Source organism: Doryrhamphus excisus, linkage group LG2 (assembly GCF_037039965.1).
Source record: "Doryrhamphus excisus strain RoL-2023G ecotype Guam linkage group LG2, RoL_Dexc_Guam_v1.1, whole genome shotgun sequence".
Taxonomy (NCBI): domain Eukaryota; kingdom Metazoa; phylum Chordata; class Actinopteri; order Syngnathiformes; family Syngnathidae; genus Doryrhamphus; species Doryrhamphus excisus.
Window position 1 is genome coordinate 7,279,594 of NC_136358.1, and position 22,186 is coordinate 7,301,779.

General features: G+C 43.8%; 1 protein-coding gene across 6 annotated transcripts in view; it reads left to right on the forward strand.

Moving 5' to 3' along the window:
- The first annotated feature begins 262 nt into the window (after positions 1-262).
- Positions 263-22,186, forward strand: part of pcdh7b (protocadherin 7b) — an 87,209-nt gene continuing 65,285 nt past the window's right edge. For 3 of the 6 annotated variants that reach the window (XM_058065670.2, XM_058065673.2, XM_058065674.2), the window contains exon 1: positions 265-4,007. In XM_058065670.2, coding sequence (XP_057921653.2) covers positions 942-4,007 — 3,066 coding nt within the window. In that variant the 5' untranslated portion in view covers positions 265-941. Of the gene's footprint in view, positions 4,008-22,186 lie in introns of all 6 variants that reach the window. The other 3 variants (XM_058065671.2, XM_058065676.2, XM_058065672.2) reach the window with 2 other exon arrangements.

A 22,186-nucleotide genomic window follows, 5' to 3' on the forward strand; every position in this document is an offset into this window, starting at 1 on the left:
CATGCCGACTGTTCTCCGTAAAGATATAGTTGCACTGCATCGGTAGTGGAAAAAAGATATGGCAAAAGGCCATCTGTATGAGATTGAGAGGAGTCCTATCAGAGCTTTCCTACACATGGTCTGACACGGACACGGACCAAGACGCCTGACCCAAGTACACGTTTACCGGGGAGAGGGTGTTGATGGAGGAGTCGGGGAGAGAAAGAGAGTGAGCGAGCGAGAAAGAGAGAGAGAGGGAGAGAGAGAGAGTAGAATATCATTTGTACGTCCCTCTCTCTGTGCTGCAGAGAGAGGCTGCCAACGCACGCCTGTAGGTGAGGGGACAGGTTGCTGCATCCACTGAAGGATCAAACCAACCCTTTCTAAAAACTCCCCTCACACAAAGGATTTACTCTTTGTAATGTTTGTTGGTTTTGTTTTTCCTCGCAAAGATCGTTGAGTGGAGCTGCGTGGCAGGAGGAAAAGAGAACTAACGTGCGCGTTGCTCACCAAAGTGACTTGCAGGATGAGAGCAGAATTGGCTCTCTTTCTTCCACATTGGAGTGTGTGACTTGCGTGGGCATATCACGGCAAAGAGGATATATTGTCAAAAACGGGAAAAAGAAGGCGTCTGCAGAGAGAGAAAACGTGAGTGACAAGAGACGATGTGGACTGCTTGTACTTTCTGCTGGCGCTTTTTACGCGCATGAAAATTACATTGTGGCTCACGTTGAGAGATTTTTTTTTTACAAGTAGCACTGAGGCGTCATTTAAATTCATAAGAGGAGAGAGAGGGGGGTGGGAAACTTGCTGCCATCCACTGCAGCAAGAGCGATGTAGAAGTCTCACACTTGACGCTCCTCTCCTCCTGAAAGCAGCATTTTATTCCAGCATTCACACCACCAGTGAGTGATTTTTTTTAATCAGTATTGTATTTTTGTGGACACTTTCAGAAGGGAACAATGAGGACTACTGGTGCAGTGGACTATTTGTACTATTGCATGCTCATTCTACAGTTCGTGCATCAGCCCGCTGCCAAGCAAGTGCTCCGGTACCGTTTAGCAGAGGAGGGACCCCCGGACGTGAGGGTGGGCAACGTGGCCGCAGACCTGGGCATAGTTGCCGGGTCCGGTGAGGTGACTTTCACGCTTGAATCAGGCTCTGATTTTTTCAAAATAGACAACATCACAGGTGAGCTCACCACCAACGAGAGACGGATAGATCGTGAAAAACTCCAACAGTGCCAAATGATATTTGATGAGAATGAGTGCTTTATAGATTTTGAGGTATCGGTGATCGGTCCGGCCCAGAGCTGGGTTGATCTCTTTGAGGGAAAAGTCATCATTCTAGATATAAATGATAACACTCCATCTTTCCCTTCACCTGTCCTGACTCTGTCTGTGGAGGAAAACAGACCCATTGGAACCCTTTATTTGCTGCCCACAGCCACAGACAGAGATTTTGGCAGGAATGGAATAGAGAGGTATGAGCTCATTCAGGACAACGGGGAGAACTCAAGGCGCACCGGGGATTCTTACTCTGGGAAGAGGAGATTTGAGGAGGGCGCAAGTAGGAGTAGTGTCTTTGAGCTGCAAGTTGCAGACACCACTGATGGTGAGAAGCAGCCCCAGCTCATCATCAAGGGGGCGCTTGATCGGGAACAGAGAGACTCCTATGAGCTCACATTGCGTGTGAGGGATGGAGGTGATCCTCCCCGGTCCTCGCAGGCCATCCTGCGGGTGATGATCACTGATGTGAATGACAACAGCCCCCGGTTTGAGAAGAGCGTGTATGAGGCTGACCTACTGGAGAACAGCTCCCCCGGCACCCCCATCTTGCAGCTCAAGGCAGCCGACGCAGACGTGGGGGTGAATGGTCAAATAGAGTACGTGTTCGGGGCAGCCACAGAGTCCGTGAGGAGGCTGCTGAGGTTGGATGAGAGCACGGGGTGGCTCAGTGTATTGCACCGCATCGACCGTGAAGAAGTGAGCCAGCTGAGGTTCACAGTAATGGCCCGTGACCGAGGCCAACCTCCAAAAATGGACAAGGCAACAGTGGTGCTCAACATCAAGGACGAGAATGACAATGTCCCCGCCATCGAGATACGTAAAATTGGACGTATTTTCCTGAAAGATGGTGTTGCCAATGTGGCTGAGGATGTAGTGGTGGACACGCCCATCGCCCTCGTTCAGGTATCAGATCGTGACCAAGGTGAGAACGGCATTGTGACCTGCACAGTGGTGGGCGATGTGCCCTTCCAACTTAAGCCAGCCAGCGAGATGGAGGGCGAGCAGAACAAAAAGAAATACTTCCTCCATACATCAGCGCCATTGGACTATGAGGCCATGCAGGAATACAACGTGGTCATCGTGGCTGTGGACTCAGGAAGCCCTAGTCTGGCCAGTAATAACTCTCTGATGGTCAAAGTGGGCGACACAAATGACAACGCTCCCATCTTTAACCTCAATGTAGTCGAGGTGTCATTCCCAGAGAACAACGCTCCTGGCGAGAGGGTGACGACAGTGGCAGCCATTGATGCAGACAGTGCGAAGAACGCTGAACTATCCTATTCCCTCGACTCCTCTGTAAATGGGATTTTCTCTATTGATGCAGACAGTGGAGACATCCGAGTAAACACCATCTTGGATCGAGAGCAAACTGAGCGCTACGAATTTAAAGTGATAGCCAAAGATAAGGGCATAAACACCCTACAGGGTTCCGCAACAGTGGTCGTCCTTGTGGCAGACAAAAATGACAATGAACCAAAGTTCATGCAAGATGTATTTACCTTCTATGTCAAAGAGAACCTCGAGCCAAACAGCCCAGTAGGCATGGTTACAGTCATTGATGTAGATAAAGGCCAAAATGCACAAATGAGTCTTTTTATTGAGGAGGAGGAAGACATCTTTTCCATTGAAAATGACACTGGGACTATTTTCTCAACACTTTCCTTCGATAGGGAGCAGAAAACCACATACACATTCCGTGTGAAAGCAGTGGATGGAGGCGACCCGCCCAGGTCAGCCACTGCCACTGTGTCACTGTTTGTTATGGATGATAATGACAACGCACCGACTGTCACCTTCCCAATAAACAGCTCCTACACTCTTCTCCCACCCTCCAGCAACATCAGAACAGTAGTGAGGACAGTTATAGCCACCGACACAGACACTGGCATCAACGCAGACCTCAACTACAGTATTATTGGCGGGAACCCCTTCAAGCTGTTTGAGATTGATGGGGGCACTGGTGTCATTTCACTGGTGGGGAAGCTGGAGCAGAAGCACTATGGACTGCACCGGCTCGTGGTCCAGGTGAATGACAGTGGGCAACCTTCCCAGAGCACCACAACGCTTGTTCATGTCTATGTTAATGAGACTCTTTCCAATTCCACTGTGGTGGAGGCGCAGGTGACAAAGAGCCTGAGCACGTCTCTCAATACAAACATCGCCGGTGACCCCAATTACGACCTCAGCAAACAACGTCTGAGCATTGTCATTGGAGTCGTCTCAGGAATTATGACAGTCATTCTCATTATTCTGGTGGTTGTCATGGCCCGCTACTGCCGGCCAAAGAACAAGAATGGCTATGAGGCCGGCAAGAAGGACCACGAAGATTTCTTCACGCCGCAGCAGCACGACAAGTCCAAGAAGCCCAAGAAGGACAAGAAGAAACCGAAGTCCAAACAGCCGCTCTACAGCAGCATCGTCACAGTAGAGGCCTCTAAACCCAACGGCCAGCGGTATGATGGCGTGAACGAGAAGCTGTCGGACAGTCCCGGCATGGGCCGCTACCGCTCGGTCAACGGAGGGCCTGGCAGCCCTGATCTGGCCCGACACTACAAGTCCAGCTCGCCGCTCCCCACCGTCCAGCTTCACCCGCAGTCCCCAACGGCTGGCAAAAAGCACCAGGCGGTTCAGGACCTTCCCCCGGCCAATACATTTGTTGGCACCGGAGATAACATTTCGCTGGGATCGGACCACTGCTCCGACTACAGCAGTCAGACCATCAACAAGTACAACAAACAGGTAAGAAAAACTGTCTCCATGTTCTTTTTATTTTCCCACCACCACTCTTAAATGTATTCTGTTTCCTGCTCTTAGTGTTTTGTCTAGCCTAATGCGTTCTGACAGGGCTAGTCTCAGTAGTCGTGTTGCCTTTATGGTGCTAATGTGTGTCAAGTTAGCAGTATTGATCTGTTTTGGTTTGGAGTGCCATTCACATGTGATATTGACAGAGAGAGTAATGGTTCAGATTAGTTCATTGAGGAGGTTTTTTTTACCACTCGCCCCAACACCAAACTTTTTTTTAGTCGCTGCTAATGTGTGTCAGAGTGTTGCAGACAGTTCGCATAAGGCTTGGGTTTTGCGGTTAATTCATCCCAGAGGCGGAGGATGGTGGGGCCCATGCACTCCACCTCTGACAAGGCTGCCTTTTCGTCTTGGGAGAAGGGAGCAAACAAAAGGGGAGACAGGTAGATGAACAGTCATGCTTTGTTAGGATTGTACAATCTTAAGTGGGAACATCTGGCCATCGGGTCATGCTTGCATTCCTTTCCACTGCGTGCTCTGTTTCAATTCACTGACCTGGCACAGAGATTAGATTTTTCTTATTTTCTTTGACGTCACCTCCCATATTGTGTCTTACTTTCTGCTACTCGCTTATCTTTCTTTCTTCTTTCTGCCCTCCAGCAAGTCTTAGCTCCCTCCTGTATTGGTGAGGCAGAAGAACATAGAGGCTTGACAAGCGATGGTGCAGCATCCTTAAAATAATGCTTCATTCGTATGCGATTGGACAGCTTTAATTTTTATGCTTCTATCTATCTATCTATCTATCTATCTATCTATCTATCTATCTATCTATCTATCTATCTATCTATCTATCTATCTATCCATCTATCCATCTATCCATTTATCCATCCATCCATCCATCATCCTGCCGCTCCCTCTCATCCCAATACTTTAGTGTTTCACACGCAGCTTCTAATATGGTCTATTTGCCGTGCTACTCCCCAGAGGATGAGGAGCGCTGTTGCTTTTGGATGTCTCCTGCATAATTAAAAGGGTACTCCATTCGCCACATGTATTGTGTGTCACTGTGCTCACCACTTAGTATATAGTTTTTTTTTTATCCTGCACATAAACGCTGTTTTATGTTTCATGCATTGTGTGTGATACTGAGCTTCATCAGCCCTGACCATATTGTACACAAAGTGCTTACCTGCCTGTTGTCTTGATAGACTAATGATTTTAAAGTCGAAAGTCATGACGTCATGTTATCACTATTAGAATAGAGAGTTGCAGGTGTGCTGTTAATTGTGCCTGAAGTTGGTCCTTGTATGGGTTCAAGTTCTCTGTGGGAAGAGCACAAGCACAAGAAAGACGGCCCTGTTAGCGCTACAGAGAAAGACCACTACTGTTCCCGCAAGGGCACCACACTAGGGAGGGAGACGTGGAATAATACTGACCATTCAGTATAACCTCCGAGGTATCGGATTGCCTTTTTTCTGCCTCCTTGTCCTCCTAATATTACAGTAATCACTAAGGCAACCTGTCTTAGCAGGTAACCAGGCAACTGAAGGACTTTATTGTGCTTTCATTTTTGAAGAGCTGACATTTAAACAGTCATTAAGATGAGCCAGCTGTGAGAGGGGAAAAAAATATTCAGGACATTTCCCCACCACGCCAGCTGATGAAATAACACATTTTCTTTTACATACCTGCCCGCTGACTAGTGTATGTATTCCACAGAACACTTAACTTTATTATTCTTGGCGGTTGTAGTTTCCATTCTTCCCTGTGCCAGAAAATAATTCAGCGCAGCCTTAATGTGGCGAGGATTTAAATCACTTAGCCATCAAATTAGCAAAGGCCATCAGCTTTTGTTTTATCATTGCTCTTCAAAGAGCCTCGTGCCCATGTGGATCACTTTTAATCAGCGGTGATCCTCAGCAGCTTGTATTCTCCGCTCACGTAGCCAAGCCCCTGAGGGAGAGCAAAGCCTCGGTCCAGGCGATTATAACTGTATTCTTGCCTCGGGGTCCAGCAGCAGAGCCGGACATTGCCTTTTAACCCAGTGTTCACCTTCCCAAATCTTGCCATCCTGCCTGTAATATGAGCCAAGCTGAGCTGGACCGTGTTTCATTTGTATGGGTGGACCTTCATCCTGCATGCAAATGAGCCTCACCTGATCGGTGTTTGTAGCCATGCAAACATAGACACAGGTTTTCAGAAAACCAATATGGAAATGTGGTATTTTGCCTGCGGCGTCATTTGTCTTGTCGATGCACAAAACTCCAGCATCTAAACAGCCAAAAGGAAACACAGTACAACAATGCACAATTTCAGAAATGTAAATTGTCAAAGCTAACAACATCTTGTCACAAATTGCAAGAAGAAACAAAGACAACATTCAATTTTCACAGTTCTATCATTAAAACTAAGTACTTTAAATATCCTGCAATTCTCCTTCAATTTCCCACGACCCTCAAACGATTTTATCTGCAAGCCTTTCACTGGTGGAGTCCAATAAGGCAGTTATTAGTGAGCAAGTCCTCCTCCCCATGCAATTGAAGACAGGTATGTGAGAAATGAGGAGACAGTACTGTTTTTCGATGAGCATATTATTATCAGTGTTTATCCTCGATGGCTGTGCCGTACCACCAGCTGAGGTGAAGTTGATAGAACTACTTTTGGATCTATTATAGATAAATTCAATCAATGCTTTCCCGGGCTTTTGTTTATGTGCTGAGAGGAAAATGGAAGCGCTAACAGAGCCCAGTAGTGCTCATGAAAGTGCAGCAGGCAGCAATTTTGACAATAATTTGGTGATTGGAATAGATTTGCTCGGAAGCAATTACTAAGCCGAGGCTGAGAATTACCTGATAGAAAGGCAGCAATGTTAACTGATTCTATAGACGATCCTATCAGTTTGTTGTATATTTCCCTTGCATAATGGGATGATATCCCCCATATTAATAAGGGATTTTTTTTAATGATGGAAAACAAAGCTTCAGCTTTCCTCACGGCCCTCTTCTCTGCCTGTGATAAATGTGCTCAAGTTTCTCTCATAAGAAAAACACTTGTGATTTAAGGAGGCGAAGAAGCTGCAACACTCGACATCTGTCATGATAAGAAAGATGCTGAGAGACACAGAGAGGAGGGTGGAGACAGATAGGAAATTCAAGCCCTGCGCCACCTTGATTGCCCCGCACGCTGCTGATTGCGAGTGTCGGTGTCGAGGATGCCACCTTTCCGCCGACACTTCTTTCAATTTGCTGTCATCAAATATGGAATTTCATTTCATAGTCGGCAGTGATCACGTTAGACGGAGCTTGGCAGGATAAAGCAGATTCATATCTGCAGCTTTCCTGTGCCACTCTCAGCTATTGTGCGGCGGCCATATTGCAGACTTGTTTATCCTCAGCAATTGTTAGCGGGAGTTTGTACAGCAAATTGACTTTTACAAGGCTCCCAGGGTCTATGATGTGCTACGCTAGCCCTGCTGCTTCCTCTCACCCATCCTCTTGTATCGACTGTAGGAGCTCAGACCAGCTAGATAGGAACATCACTTAAGCTCCGCTGCGGTCCAACTCAGGGGAATAGTTGTCTGTTGACGCGCTGCATCACAACACAGATCCTCCGTGAGGCTTGTTTGTGTGACTAATGGGCTAAAACAGTGGTGCTCTGTTCATTGTGACACTGTACCTCATCAAAATTGCAAAAATGTCTGGCAGAGTCAAGCTCATTGTAGTGTGGCTATTTTGTTGTGTGGTACAAAAGGCCTCAGGCATTGTGTTCTCTTGATGCTGATTCAAACAGGTTGGATTTTGTTTTTTTGCCGAGTGTATTTATTTGTTCTGGATTCTCAGAGGATTCTGTTTACTTATATTTGTGTTACTGCCTCTCCATCTTTATTCCCCACTGTGGAGAGATCCATGTGATGAATCAAATGAATCACCCTCTGTCAGCTGTGCTTACATGGGTCCAGGATGTCAAGGCAACAGTCAGAAGGGTCCCTGGCCCCTTGTCAGTAGGCTGCGATTTAAAGCCTCTCCAGCACCAGCCGTCTTGTCAAAGTCGGCCTTCGTGGAAATGAAAAAAAAGAGACGTGAAAGGTGGACATGTTGATCCATAATTTACCCTAAGTGCCACCCTTTGCTCTGGCAGCCAGCTGAAGAGCTTGTCATTGCTAAGTGAACTTGTTTATGAAGAGGAGTGGACAGGTGAAGAAGACACTTTTATTTACTCTGCAAAGTTTTTGATAATATATGGACTTTTTATTGAGTATATCGACTTTTTGTTCATTTGTTTTGGACAGGTCCTAAACTAGTCTCTAATTAAATTACAAGCTAATCAACAATTGGTGACATCGGTGACAGGCAAACTACACTAAATTAAACATTCATTCATTTTCTACCACGTATTCTCACAAGTGTCGCGGGGGGCGCAGGGGTACACCCTGGACTGGCCGCCAGCCAATCACAAGGCACATATAGACAAACAACCATTCACACTCACATTCATACCTATGGACAATTTGGAGTCGCCAATTAACCTAGCATGTTTTTGGAATGTGGGAGGAAACCGGAGTACCCGGAGAAAACCCACGCATGCACGGGGAGAACATGCAAATTCCACACAGAGATGGCCGAGGGTGGACGTTTTATTCCAAACTTTAAAAAAAAGTAACATCAAATCTATAGTAGGATTTACCAACAATCGGATATACAATGCTATTGTTAAATTACTGCAGCAGCTCCAGGAAGACGGTGTTTTGAGGGGTCTGTGTACAGAGCAGCTTGAGCTGATGTGATGGACAAGGTCAAAGAAGCAAGCGTTCTACGGCAGAGTTCTGCAGAAAAGTGATATTTCATATTTTATGGGTGTTTTTTTACCTCGGGCTTTGTGTTTTCCTGTTTTTTCACCGTTTTGCTGTGTTGTTGCTTTATGTTGCTTGAAATAAACAAGAAGGGATGCTCACATATATTATGGGGATGTTCAATGTTTTATAATTTACAGTCCATATTTTAAATCCTTTATTCAAATAATTTATTAATGTACGTTTTGGATGTCTTCCATCCACCCATCCATTTTTTATACAGCTTATTTTCATTAGAGTCGGGGGCTATGCTGGAGCCTATCCCAGCTGACTTGGTGTGAGAGGCGGGGTACACCCTGGACTGGTCGCCAGCCAATCGCAGGGCACATTTTGACAAACAATCATTCACACTCACATTCCTACCTGTGGACAATTTGGAGTCGCCAATTAACCTAACATGGTTTGGGAATGTGGGAGGAAACCGGAGTACCCGGGGAAAACCCACGCTCACACAGGGACAACATGCACAGAGATTCTGGATGTCTTATTTATAAAAATACTGTAAAATTTTTTGAGGTGGTCACAGCCAATGGGGATCCCTGAAAATAAACATATCTCATTTGTGACTTTTTCCACCCCAAAGAAAAAAGGCCAAAACACCCAGATAAATAAATAAACAACAAGCGTGCAGCAACAGTACTCGTATTTATTTAGTGAAGTAAAGCAACATGAACAAAATAGAAACACGGTCGCTGTCAGCAAGTGGGCATATCACACATCAGAAAAGTGCACATAGGAACAACATGGCTTGAAAAACAACAGCTTGCCAAAACTCTCAGTTGGCTGCCTAATTCGTTTGATTAAAATCCACAGTTGCAATATAATGAAGTTGGCCCAGCAGCCTAACTCATTTTAAATGATATGCCGTGTTGGTTTTTGGTCTTGCACTTTACTTTCTTGGGGGTCATTCTTAACCTTTTCAAAATACTTATCCACTTTATATAATTTTTTAGCAGCCATTACGAGCCAATAAGTCCACCATCACCTCAGTTCCTCCAATGATTGTGCCAATGAAGTGGGTGATGTATATAGTATAGTATATATCACCAATTTCGGTGCACATGCCGCATGTGTCCACATCATAAAATGGCATGTTGTGGAAAATTGTGAGGTAACAGGACTGACTCACAGTTTAATCTTGCAGACAGCATTAAAGTCATCACACAGGAACTTAACACTCAAACAACATACCTTAGAAAGAAGCATGTATCAATTAAACAATATTTTTTTTCTGAAAACCATTTAAATCGAGGAGTATAGAAAACAGAAAACTGTGGAAAGGCGTAGCAATGCTGGAATTGGAATTTTCTTAACCCAATGTGGCGAGCAAGTCCAAAGGTTTGCCTTTAAGTTGTAGGTTCTCTTCAGCATAATAATAATAGCGAGACTTTCTGACTAGCAAGGCAACATTTGTTGTGAAAGTGACTTTGAAGGGGTGGGAAAAAGGAATCCCCCTCCACACTATACCAAGGTTATTGGAGCATACTGTATTAAAAACAGGTTCAACGTTCACCCTGGGTTCAGGTTCACATTGGTTTTCCTAGGACTATATGACAGGCATGCACCTGTTCCTGTGTAATATGTCTCCTTTTGACTTTGATTTGCTTCCTTTGTTATGTAAAATATCACAAATATTAAGAAGTACTGGATCTGTCTCAGATACTGTAAATAATGCATCCTAAAGCTTTTATGAACCATCTGCAGCCATGCTGTAAATGCTACCTAAGAAGCAGAGCATCATGGCTATGACTCGATGCAGGAAAGAGAGGAACAGAACAGTCTGCTTCTATTACCCCTCTTTTGGTTGTGGCCCCAAAATGAGATTATGTGTGTATGAAACAGGAGGTACCACGCTCAGAAACCATCCATCAAATCTGCACGAATAATCGTCGCTTGCGTGTGTTAGAGTGTGATACAGTGTGTGTAGGTTGTACAGTATCAGAGTGTATCCTGTGAGGGGCCGCCACGGCAAAGCCTCTCCATCATCCTGCACACCAGACGACATGCCTGAGAGGGTTTCAATATCCTGCATGAGAATGTGAACGTGTGTGTGTGTTGTGTGTTTACCCTAGAAATGCGGTTCATCATATTAGTATCTGTGTCTGGTCATTATATATACTCTGCACACGTGCACACGTGCAGAAGCAGCCTGAAGGCATGAGCAATGCCTCAATTGAAAGGAAGAAAGCACATCACTATACACAGTCTGGGAGGACGCCATGATGTCACTCTCGAGCTCCCTGACCAACCTGATCTATGTTAGCTGTGGTGCTATGATTTTAAATTTAAAGCCTAAACTCTGGAGACGCAACATTAATTAGCAAAGCAAGCACTTGAGAGAGTGTGAAACTATTCCTGAAGAATGAAGGTCTCAAAGCCGACTTGCAAGGTGCTACAAACAGAGCAACAGTATTATTTAGAGGTGTCACAACATCTCTCGTCACGAGATATCATGATAATCGTGACAAGATCTCATGGGCACTTGGCCTGGGACAAAAATAAACAAATCAGTTAATCACACAATTACTGAAAATGAGCTTGTTAACTTAATCCACACTGTCATGTGAATGTGTGTCTCTTTTCCTTGTCTCAGCCAGAAAGAGAGTTCACTCTGTGCATTGCTTTGCATTGCAGAGTGAGCACTTTTGTCTCATTGGGTGGAGGCGGGGGCGCATACACACAGAATGCAGAAGAGTGTAATGTAGTAGAAATTAAATTAGTTAATTGCAATATATTGTCAGCTATTTTTTTTATATTTTTTCATTGTACTTTTCTTAAAAGTAGTGTTAAAATCTTGTCCTGTCTTGTTTCCGTAGACCCAATCTTGTGAACTCCTACTATTATTTTTTGTATTATTAATATATTATATATATATTGATGCTTATATTTTCTTACCTGTAATACAACATTAAATAACATACTTGTAAAAAATAGTTTGCGTGCAAAGCAAAGCGCTTCAGATATAAGCTGCCAAAAGAGCCCCTTTGCGGCCCCCCATGCAACTGTACTTTGTTTTACAAGCTGTAGGCAACGGGTCAGACTGATGCTGTGTATTAGCCGTAGCTTGTCTGTCGGAACCTACGATGAATCAGAGATTCTCTAATTCCGGTTCTCAACAGACAAATTTTCTGATGGATTGAATAACTCCAGACATTTATTCAGCTGCAGGCGGTGGATTTGCAGCATCTTGCCCACTAGTTTGGGATTTAGCTTTGATATCACCTTTTACTCTTTGCACCATCTCAGGAGAGGGAGTTTTCTTCCTTGTTTTTTCCCCCCTCTCTCTCCCCAGCAACAAAGTCCTTAGCAACGAGCAGTAAATCAACCTGGCCACCGGGAAAGAGCACACCAGCCATTTTGGATTGAGAATGAGTGGGTAAACCCTGGCACTGGAACAATACCACTTTGCTGTGTTTGCTGCAATCATAGACGGAGGGAAAGGAGTTGTTGGTGGTCTGCTGTAATCAAGGCTAAAATACTGGTCTTTGACATGCTTCATTTGCTCGCAGTTGGTCCCATGCAACACTTGGGACACTGTTGTAAATTAGAGAGTGGATTCAGTAGTGAGAAATGCCTTGAGGGAGGGTAGACGGGAAGGGAATGTTGTTACATTTGTTGTTTTGTTCAAGTTGATGAGATCTGGGATTGAGAGAAAGGAAATGACATCAATCAAATTGACATGTCCGGGGGCAGTAAAATGATTAGACTAATAGTAAACCAAGCTTCTTAAGCACATTTTCCTACCACTGGATTTCCCTTTACATCCGACTCATCATGTTTAATCTGCCTAGACGACTTCCCCTAGAACTTAAGTGAATGAAGAAGCCTATCAGAGCTATGCTGTGATGACGGCAGGGCGGGCTGGCGACGGCTTCGACAAGCAGCTAAGCGCCTACTCGGGTGACATTTAAGTGTGTGTCGTGGAGATCCCCAGCCGGACGCTCTTGAGACGACTCGCTGTTTGACTGCCATTGGAATTCAGAGGGCGCTGCGGCAAATGTTTGAACAGCGGCGATTACTTTGCCCCATGAAGCCAATTGCGGGTGATTGTTTGATGTCAACGCAAATGTGCTTAGCACGCAACAACCTCCCACCCCTCCCCTTTGCTTCCCGTGTGTGTTTTATAAGCTTTTTGTCAGGGTGTGTGCATGTGTGTGCCTACTCTTTTGAATCTCTTTGAATACGCTATTCTTTACCCAGGCAGCCTCCTCTCGCAGAGAATTGGGGACATGACACGACAATCAGAGACCTTGTAATTTATGTTTAAAGCGCCAGCATTCTCCGTGCCAGCATGGTTTTGTTTGAACAAGCGGGGATTCTGGCGAAGGTCCTCAGTCGCTGTTTAAAGCGTATGCCTGTGTTTGCCCAGGAATCCTTGGTGGACAATCCATTGTTACTATGGCAATTTACCTCTACCGCACACTCGCCCCCACCCACTGTAACTTCTCCCATGGCTACGCCTCCATTTTGAAAAAAAAAAAAAAAAAAACAACCCAACAGCAACAGAAAAAAACTAAGCAATTACTGCTCTCCCACCAATGCCAAAAGCTTCACTCAGAGACAGAAAATGTCCCCATACTGTAACAAGTTGGCCCTCAGTTGGATGAGGCGCAGGAACGCTGTGTTCCACTAAAATCTTGTGATAAAGCCACCTGGGGAAGCAGGGAACATTTGAAAGATGAAGGTCCCTGAACACTAAATTGGCAGCAGTTGCTTCACCACAATGGGCTCATCTCTTCCTGGTGTCAAAGCTCCATTGGGAGCCGTAATTTACTGCCCTCGCCTCTTTGAGTTCTTGCTTTCTGAGATCAAATTAGACAACGAGTGAACATCAGTGACTGCACAATACGTTAACTCTCCAACTCAAGGCCTCAGAATCCAGTCTGGCTTATCTGCAAGTCTGCTAAACAAGTATCCTCCTCAGTTGGGAATGAAAATGTGTGAGCTTTGTCACCATATTGGCGGCAGAAGAATGAGCTTGATATGACCAAACAGAAGGCTTTCACAGGATTTCTTGAGAAGGCTAAATAATGATGAGTTTATTGTGGCAGAGCAAAGGAGTTGGTGTCAAGGTTGGAAAACAAAGACTTGTGAATAAATACAGAAAGTGCAGGGGTTGAAAGAATGTTATGCTATCAATACCTCACACGGCCTCAACTGCTGTTAAGTGGCAACATCAAGTGCCTGAAAGTCTGCAGTCTCCTCAATCTGTATATCCACACACTCTAATGCATGTCTCCATTTGAAGCCTAGGTTGAGAATGTAGTTATTGTGATCATCGTGATCATGGAAGATCTCGATATGTATTGGTGACGTACGAAATATTAGTGTATATATGTATATATATACATATATATATGTTTTTCAAAAAAATGCCCAAACCTGACACCAGTAAAACGTACAAAAGACACATGTTGGCCATACGGATAAAGTACAAGGACGTACAAAGTGTCGTAGTGCCCGTAGAGCTTGTAAACCTTTGGCCTGTCTGTGGCCAGTTTACAGCTTGAAAATCAATACATCATGCACTTTTGTTTCTTTAGTTTTTTGCACATAGGCTAGCCTTAGGATGTTGTGATCTAGGCTTTAGACAATGATCTTGGACAAATATTTGCAGGTGACAAAATATAAAATCGGATGTTTGACTGACCGTGCATTAGTAAAGTACACTACAAGCTTTAAAGTGACATTTTAGGTCTGAAGTGCCTGCAGGAAGTCACATTAGGTGCAATCCTTCGTCATATCTTAAAAGGAACCCACCGAGTGGAGTGCACGGAGGACAGCAAATAGGGTGCCGTTGCGTGTCGGAGATGTGACGTCTAGCAAGCACTCATACAGTGGCCAGCTCTTTTCTGATGTCTCAGTGTGGGCGCGGCAGTGTCTGAGGCGTTTTTATTAACCACCCAGAAGGTGTCGTGAGGTTGAGACTGTGAGCGGCAGAGGAAAATGTGATTACCAGGCGGCAGGGACACTTCAAATTGAATCTGATGAACTGTCAAGGCTCCCGGTCCTCAGCTTTTGTAAGCCATTGCCATTTATTCACACAAGTCAAATTTGCAACGCTGCAACGAAAATAATACTCGCCCTGTCCCTCTCTGTATGTCTGTTATATAAGGCTGGAAGTGATGCATTGTAGTGGCAGAGGGGTGGGGGGTGGACGACACGGTGTTTACCTTGCATCAGCACAATGACAACAACAATAGCGACAACAGCTGGAGGAGGGCCTTTGTGCGGCACACGCCGATACACGGAAGGGGAGTGACAAGTTTGAAAAATTGGCGAACAGCGTTTGCTGGAAGGCTTCCTTGGGGCTCGCGTACCTTTGGAATCATGTGTGAACGCGGGGGCGTGTGAATGAAAAATAGCTGTGTGATTCTGCCATATCGCCTCTGTAAAGATACGTGTCCCGCCACCAGCCCACCCTCCCCCCTTTCTCAGCTTGCTTACATCGTCATCATCTCCCCCCCTCCCCTCTATCCGTCTCTTCCCTGCAGCTTAGTAGACCAAAGTTATTTAAAGCTTAGGGATCGTAAAATCCACCGTAGGTGTGTTTTCTTTTGTTACTTTGCCAAAATGGTGCATTGTCTGACGCATCACAAAGCAGGCAGCTCCGGTGCAGCTGCTGGCCGAGTGACAAGCATTTACATGTGGTTCAGCTGAGGTAGAGCCCTCATCAGCAGGTTTTAAGTAGAAATACTGCCAATTAGAAAAGAAGGTTGTAGACATTCCGGGGATGCCGTTCCCCCCAAAGAAAACTATCAAGGACACACCCTGCAGGGGTATTATCTTAACGGTTACAATGCAGACATACACAAACAGCTCTTTTGTGGTAAACTGACACTTAAGCAGACACCCTCTACTATATTTTTCCATTCTGGATGCCACATAAGCTCATTAAAGGAAAAAAAATGCCAGGTAGGTCTTGTTTTGAGAAAGGAAATTATGTTTTTATTGTGTTTTCATAGTTAGGATTACATTACATACAGGGGTGGAGCTTAGACCAAAAAGGAACCCTTTGCAGTTTGACAGTCTTAGAATCGGGGTTTCTGTTTTGTTTTTGATTACATTTAAAGTACATTCAACTTATCGTTTAATCAATAAAGCATTGATCTTAATTAGAAAGTGCAAGCATAGGACTGAGATGGCAATCTGTAAAGGTGAAGAAACGGGTCCAAATTAGGATTATTTGGCATTCGTGAAAATCTGCTTTTTGTAATTGTTGTTTATTGCAGTTGTATTGTGTGATCTCTACCACACATCAGACGTCACACACAATTCTGCCCTTCCTAATTAAACTCTATTCACCACAAAGCTCTTAAAACAGGCTCTTGACTAATTATTAGTCACAGACGCCACAAAGCAATGTTTGAACTCTCGCACACTGTTGACAGGACGCCAAGACCAGACAGGAGAACAACGCAACTCAAGTCTTTCCCCTCGAGCATCCCCTCAGTGGGTCCGCGTCTTTGGCCTTGTTGATTTTGCATATTGGTCCATCACACTGCTAAAGCTCTAATTAACGCGTCTAAATTGTGCCAAAACATTGTTGTGCTATACAAAGTGTGGCAAAATAAATGGAAGGAGTAAAAATACAGCAACATGTTCTCGTCAGCGGTAAAACTGTTTCCTGAATGTTAGACACATGCATCACTTTGCATTTTTCGGTATTTATTTTTACATAATTGTCACGAAAACGCCTCTTAACGCCTTCGAAACTCCCATAAAAAATATTCAAGTAACATTTGATGATAATTCCATTCAACAGTAGGCTCAGAGAAACTGTCGACTTCTAGCACATACTCAGACACACATTCTCTCCGACACACACACATGGAATTATCCCATGCAGCAGCCCGATTCAATTAGTCCGAGGTGAGTAGCGGAGAGATGAGGGTCACACTTGCCATTCCAGCCCAAATGGAGATGTTTCCTGGGAGACCTGGCTTGTCTCTAAATTAGTGCAGCTCCTGGGTCATTGTCTCATCGTGGCCTAGAATGGCCTTTTTTGGACATTTTACAAGTCTCCCAGATCTATGATGTTGTTGGAAATTGGAACCCTTTCAAACTAGCTGCCGTAGTATATGTGTGTGCATCACTGTTGCCAACTCCTGGATGATGTCAATGGCTAATTTGCATGTTATTTGCATATGACGCAACAGATACTATAGAAAAAAAAAGCGTATCCTAGTAGGAGAGACACAAAAGTGAGTAAAAACTACTTAGTTACATTTAGAACTACAATTAAAATAGATTTTTTTAGTTTGCTCATTGAAAATGAATCTCATTCAGCACCTGAACAAGTCTGAACAACACAACAATTAAATCCAGACTCGCCTGTACAACATTGCGAGATCCACCTCGGTGGCATCACGTCATGTCAGCGCTTTTGAGAAGATATGTCTCTTTGGAATGGGTTTGGAATGTCACCAGATCTGGCAACACTAGTGTGCATATCAATAAGGTTTCAATTTAAAAGTTTAGGTATGGAGTAAAGTACAGCGGCTTCAAGGAAAGAACATCCTCACTTGAGGTGAAAATGACCACCTGTGCTCCTCCTGCTATTGAAGTTTCAGAATGAGCCTTCGTGACCAGAAGGTATCAGGTATAGATTATACCAGTAAAGGCAGTTACTGACAACGCTCGCTGCTCCCATTAAGCCATAATGGATGTGAAGAATCAATGTTGGATAAACAGAAGGCCTTCGTGTTTGAATGTTATTCAAACAAGCACCAGGTCCAATCTCTAATGGAAGCGTTTATACAGAGCACCTGTCTCTCCAGTCCGGCCTCACTCTACCCTGTCTAGACAGCCATTCCCAGCATCGCATATACCTTTGTGTATGTCTCACATGCACACTCCTGATCAAAATTTTTATAACATTGAAAAAGTGCAACAATTTACATTGTGCACTGTTGGATCTCAAGTAGATTCTAAGTAGAGCTTCAAAATGAAATGGGAGTGAGCCAAAATAATTAAATAACAATCATTAAAGTTAAATAGATTGTGGAAGGCCACAGCCTCTAAAAGCTGAAATCATTGCAAAAATGTTTATTCAATGCCATTTTCTGTCAGGCATTCACACTGTCATGATCTCTTGACGGCAAAGGCAAAAAAGCTTTGAATGCGGTCTGATTGTTGTGTTGCATAAGGAAGGCCTCTCGCAGTGTGCCGTTTCTGCTGAGGTTAGACGCAGTAAGATATTCCTTCAAAAATTGTAAAAAAAAATCTTGAGGATTATGCAACAACAAAGCCAAGTGGTAGAACCCCAAAAATGACACCAATTGTGTGCTGGAGGATCTGACTAACTGACAGTCAAATGAAGGTTGGCGCCAGCTTCAGCTTGTGCAGGGGTGTCAAACGGCAGATGGCTATGAGGAGATGTTGCTAGGGGCATCTCTCATGACTAAAGGCCCTCTTCTGTGTGGGAATGACAACTCTGCAGTTCACACCCGCCTGGACTTCTTCCAGAGGAACAACCTCACTGTTTTGGACATCATGCATCATGCATGTTGCTCTGATCTATATCCAATCGGGGACATCTGAAGGTGGGTGGCAAGGGAAGTTTACAAAAATGGACATTGGTTCCAGACATGACCTCTGTGAAACCTTCTTCACCACCTGGAGCAACATTCCCTGTAGCCTCCTGGAAACACTGGCATCAAGCATACCCAAACCAATTTTTGAGGTGATTGAGTCCTTTTTTGAGAAAGTAATTTCTCTTTTCGGTGGTGGGGGTCAGGTGTTTTTGAGCTGCAGTCTTAAAGGTGACCTATTGTGCTAATTTTCCGACCCTTTGTATTGAGTTGTGGACTTCTATAGAGCATCTTCACACAATAACTTGGATAGAAAACCTTCTCAGAATCTGCATCTGTGCGTCATCCCACACGTGTTTCAGGGCACTTCCAAATGCACAAACCTCATTATCTGCAACTTTGGCATCGTTTAACACGAGAATACAACATTCTAATTACATTCATAGGTCAGAAAAGTGGAAAAAGCATATGGGTCCCCAATGAGCTTTTGATCAGTCTAATGTTTTTGTTTCATCACTCATTTTTTTTGTCAGTTACATTTCTTCTTTTTGCATTTTGAAGCTCTTATTAGAACCTCCATAAGATTCAGCAGTGCAAAATATAAATGTTTCCAATTTTTCAACTAGTCTAAAAATTTTGATCAGAAATGTACATCTGGTTGCACCAGCTCCCAACGACAGCCTCCTGACTGCTAATTCTCATAAACCAACTTGATGTGCCTGCAGGATGTAATCATCAGCAATCGTTTTATCAGCCTTTGAATTCATGCAAACACTGTTTCTGTAGCAATGTTTACGAGCGAATCGACAATAACGTGCAGCAGAAGCACCTCTGTGAGTGCCATCTGTCTGTGCTAGCGCAATTTAAACTGGCCTTTTTTACGTCAGGAAAGTGGGCTGGAAGTCAGAAGGCATGGATAGTGACACACCAGTATAGTTGCCATTACTGGCACAAGAAGCAGTGTGATGCTACTTGTTAATAAAGCCACAAAATGTGTCACGTATTGCAGCACAAGATCTGTGAACACTTTTTGAAGACGCCCAAGTCTGTTAAAGATGAAAAAGGCGGTGCTTAAAAATCAACAATGCCCGCAGGAAAAGCATCTCATCCTTCCCACGCTCACGTTTACTACCAGCCAGTGGTGCACACAGGTATAAGTTATGTGAAGTTTCTATGGTTTGCATGCGTGTGAGGAGGACGTGTCTTGCCTGAGGGTGGCAGTGAAGGCGGGGACAAAAGACGTGCTAGAAAACACAAAAAAAAACAAGTTTTTCTTGCTTTTTGATTCGTTTCAGTAGTAACTAATTATAGTCTGACAAGTCTCTGTGTTAAAAAAGAAGTACAAAAAGAAAGAAAATGTGTTAGTAATTACATCTTTTGTGATAAGCTGGAACCAGCACACTCCGTCCTCCCCCAGGAGACGATAGTTGTTGTGCGTGTGAGCTATTTCACTCGATAGAATGTGATCCAACAGCTTTTCGGATGGAATGAATCCCGTGTAAGTAATGTGCTGCTACACACGATTCAGCACGGAAGGCATGCTGATTATTAAACAACATTCAATTGCATGTGAAGTTTCATGTGCTCCTGAATGGGTGATGTCTTGACAAGTTCAAGGTCGGTGCCAAAATTGCAGCACGCCACTTGTAAATAATCACGCAGTAATTATTGCAGGAGCTTCCACACAAAGCTCAGTGTTCCAAGTTTGACCTTAAAGGCGAGAGGCTTTTAAGTTTGTTTCCTCTGAGGCTCAAGGCAGATTAGGTTTATTAACCATTATGGTGCAATTTGGGTTATTCCCGTAATGATTGACTGCATTCTGCGGCGAGACAGACGACAGGTGGGACATGTTTGGTGTCAGGTTTTACTTGCAATGAGCTGGTGAAATGATAAGTAGTCTGTCTGAGAGGGTGTGTCCGTCTTCTGTCAGCAGCCACTGTTTGTTTTTTTGTATCAACTGCTGTTATGCAAAGCATGAGCTCATACGCGTCCTCTTTTTGCACATTCAACCTCGCTGTGCGCGTCCCTTTGGTGCATCTTGCAGGTGGCATGTGAGTGTGCCATTCATGAGCGTAACAAGGTCAAAGCACTTGGCAAAGTGATGCCACTTCAGAGCTGAGGAATCTCTAGGAGCAGAAATCAGCGGGAAGTTGAATGGAGACAAAACAGAATGCACAAGGAGGCTGCTCATATCACACTTCATCTCCAAATCTTCAGCCCTGTAAAGTGTCTTTGAGTATTTTTAAAAGCGCTATACAAATAAAATGTATTATTATTATTATTATTAAGTGAAGGATGCTTCTGGATCAAAAAGTAAAAAGACCACTTTAGTATTTATTCTCAAGGAACAATACTATAGAAGTAAAATTTGGATATAACTTTTTTTACAGCTTACACTACTATCCACTGAAAGTGAGTCAACACACAGCCATTCTTGTATAAGTTTACTATATATACGTACTATATACTTTATATAGCTTTGACCATAGAGATGTTATGTGAGGGGTTTAAACAAGGGTAATGGAGGCATTATGCACCAAAAATGTGGCCGTGAAGTACTACAATGTATCCCACGGGACAATCATGATTAAGAGTGTTGATACTAACTAAATGTAATTATATGACTACAGCTTTGTTTTAAGTCTGCTACAGAAGAAGCTTTGCTGCTCACATCTGCAAGATGTGTGTGGCTCCGAGGAGATGGTAGCTTTTGCAAGGAGCACTATATCAGTTCATTTCTGCGGCTCAGACGAGCTCATGTTTATTGTGTTTTTTCCTCAACCTCTGGATCATTAAAATGCCTCTGGCTAAGCTCATGTAAGCTATTACTTAGCCCCCACCGACATCTTTTTGGCAGCATAATGTTGCTTCACCTAAGAAAAGTCCATAAAAGGTTGTGCTTCTACTTTTTAGTTTGCATCCTCTCTTTAACTCAAAAAATAAATAAATAAAAAACAACTGGAGAGCTGTAAGTGGGGGAAATGCATTTGCTTTAGAAATTAAGCATATATTTCTCTCTGCCATCTTTCTTTCTGTACTTTCATTAGCCTCGCATAATGAGAAAATGCGTGTCCAAACCAGAGCGAGGTTGGATCATCTGATATCACACCGCAGGGTTTGCAGGCAGCAAAAATGTAAGAAAAGTTGTTTCAAAAACTAAAAAAAAAACAGAACAGAAGAGAAATATCTAGTAATTGTGTAGTGCTTATCTTTGGTTGGAAATGTCAATGTATTCATGGGAGTTTGCACTTTATTCATTTCAGTTCATGAACATTTTACTGAACATTTTTAACTGGGAGGCTATAATGGTTGTTTTTTTTGAAGTTTCAATAATTACAAAGAAGTAATCGTCATGTCCTAAGGTTAGCATGCTTTCACAAGAGACTCTCAGGAAAGCTCACAAGGACACTGAAAAACACTGCATCCGACATGGAGAGTTTAAACAGCATTAAATGTCAGTTCCGCATTTAGAGAGAGGTTTCATCTACTCCACTAATTCCTGTCCTAAAAACCTGCTCATGTAGCCATTACAAGCGCCAGAAAACACATAAATTGGAGCCCATTGACCAAATCACATTTTCAACTTCATTACTGGAGGTACACGGATACATTAAGTTACGCTCGGATGCAGAAAATGTCTGCATCAGCATTTTCATCCACAGAAGGTCCTTTTAATGAGTGGGATTTTATACTACGATGCATTATTCAATTAAACGGAAGAGCAAAAGTAGAGTTTGCATCTGGTGGCTGCAGAAACACAGCGATGGAAACACATTAACGATGAGGAAAAGGGA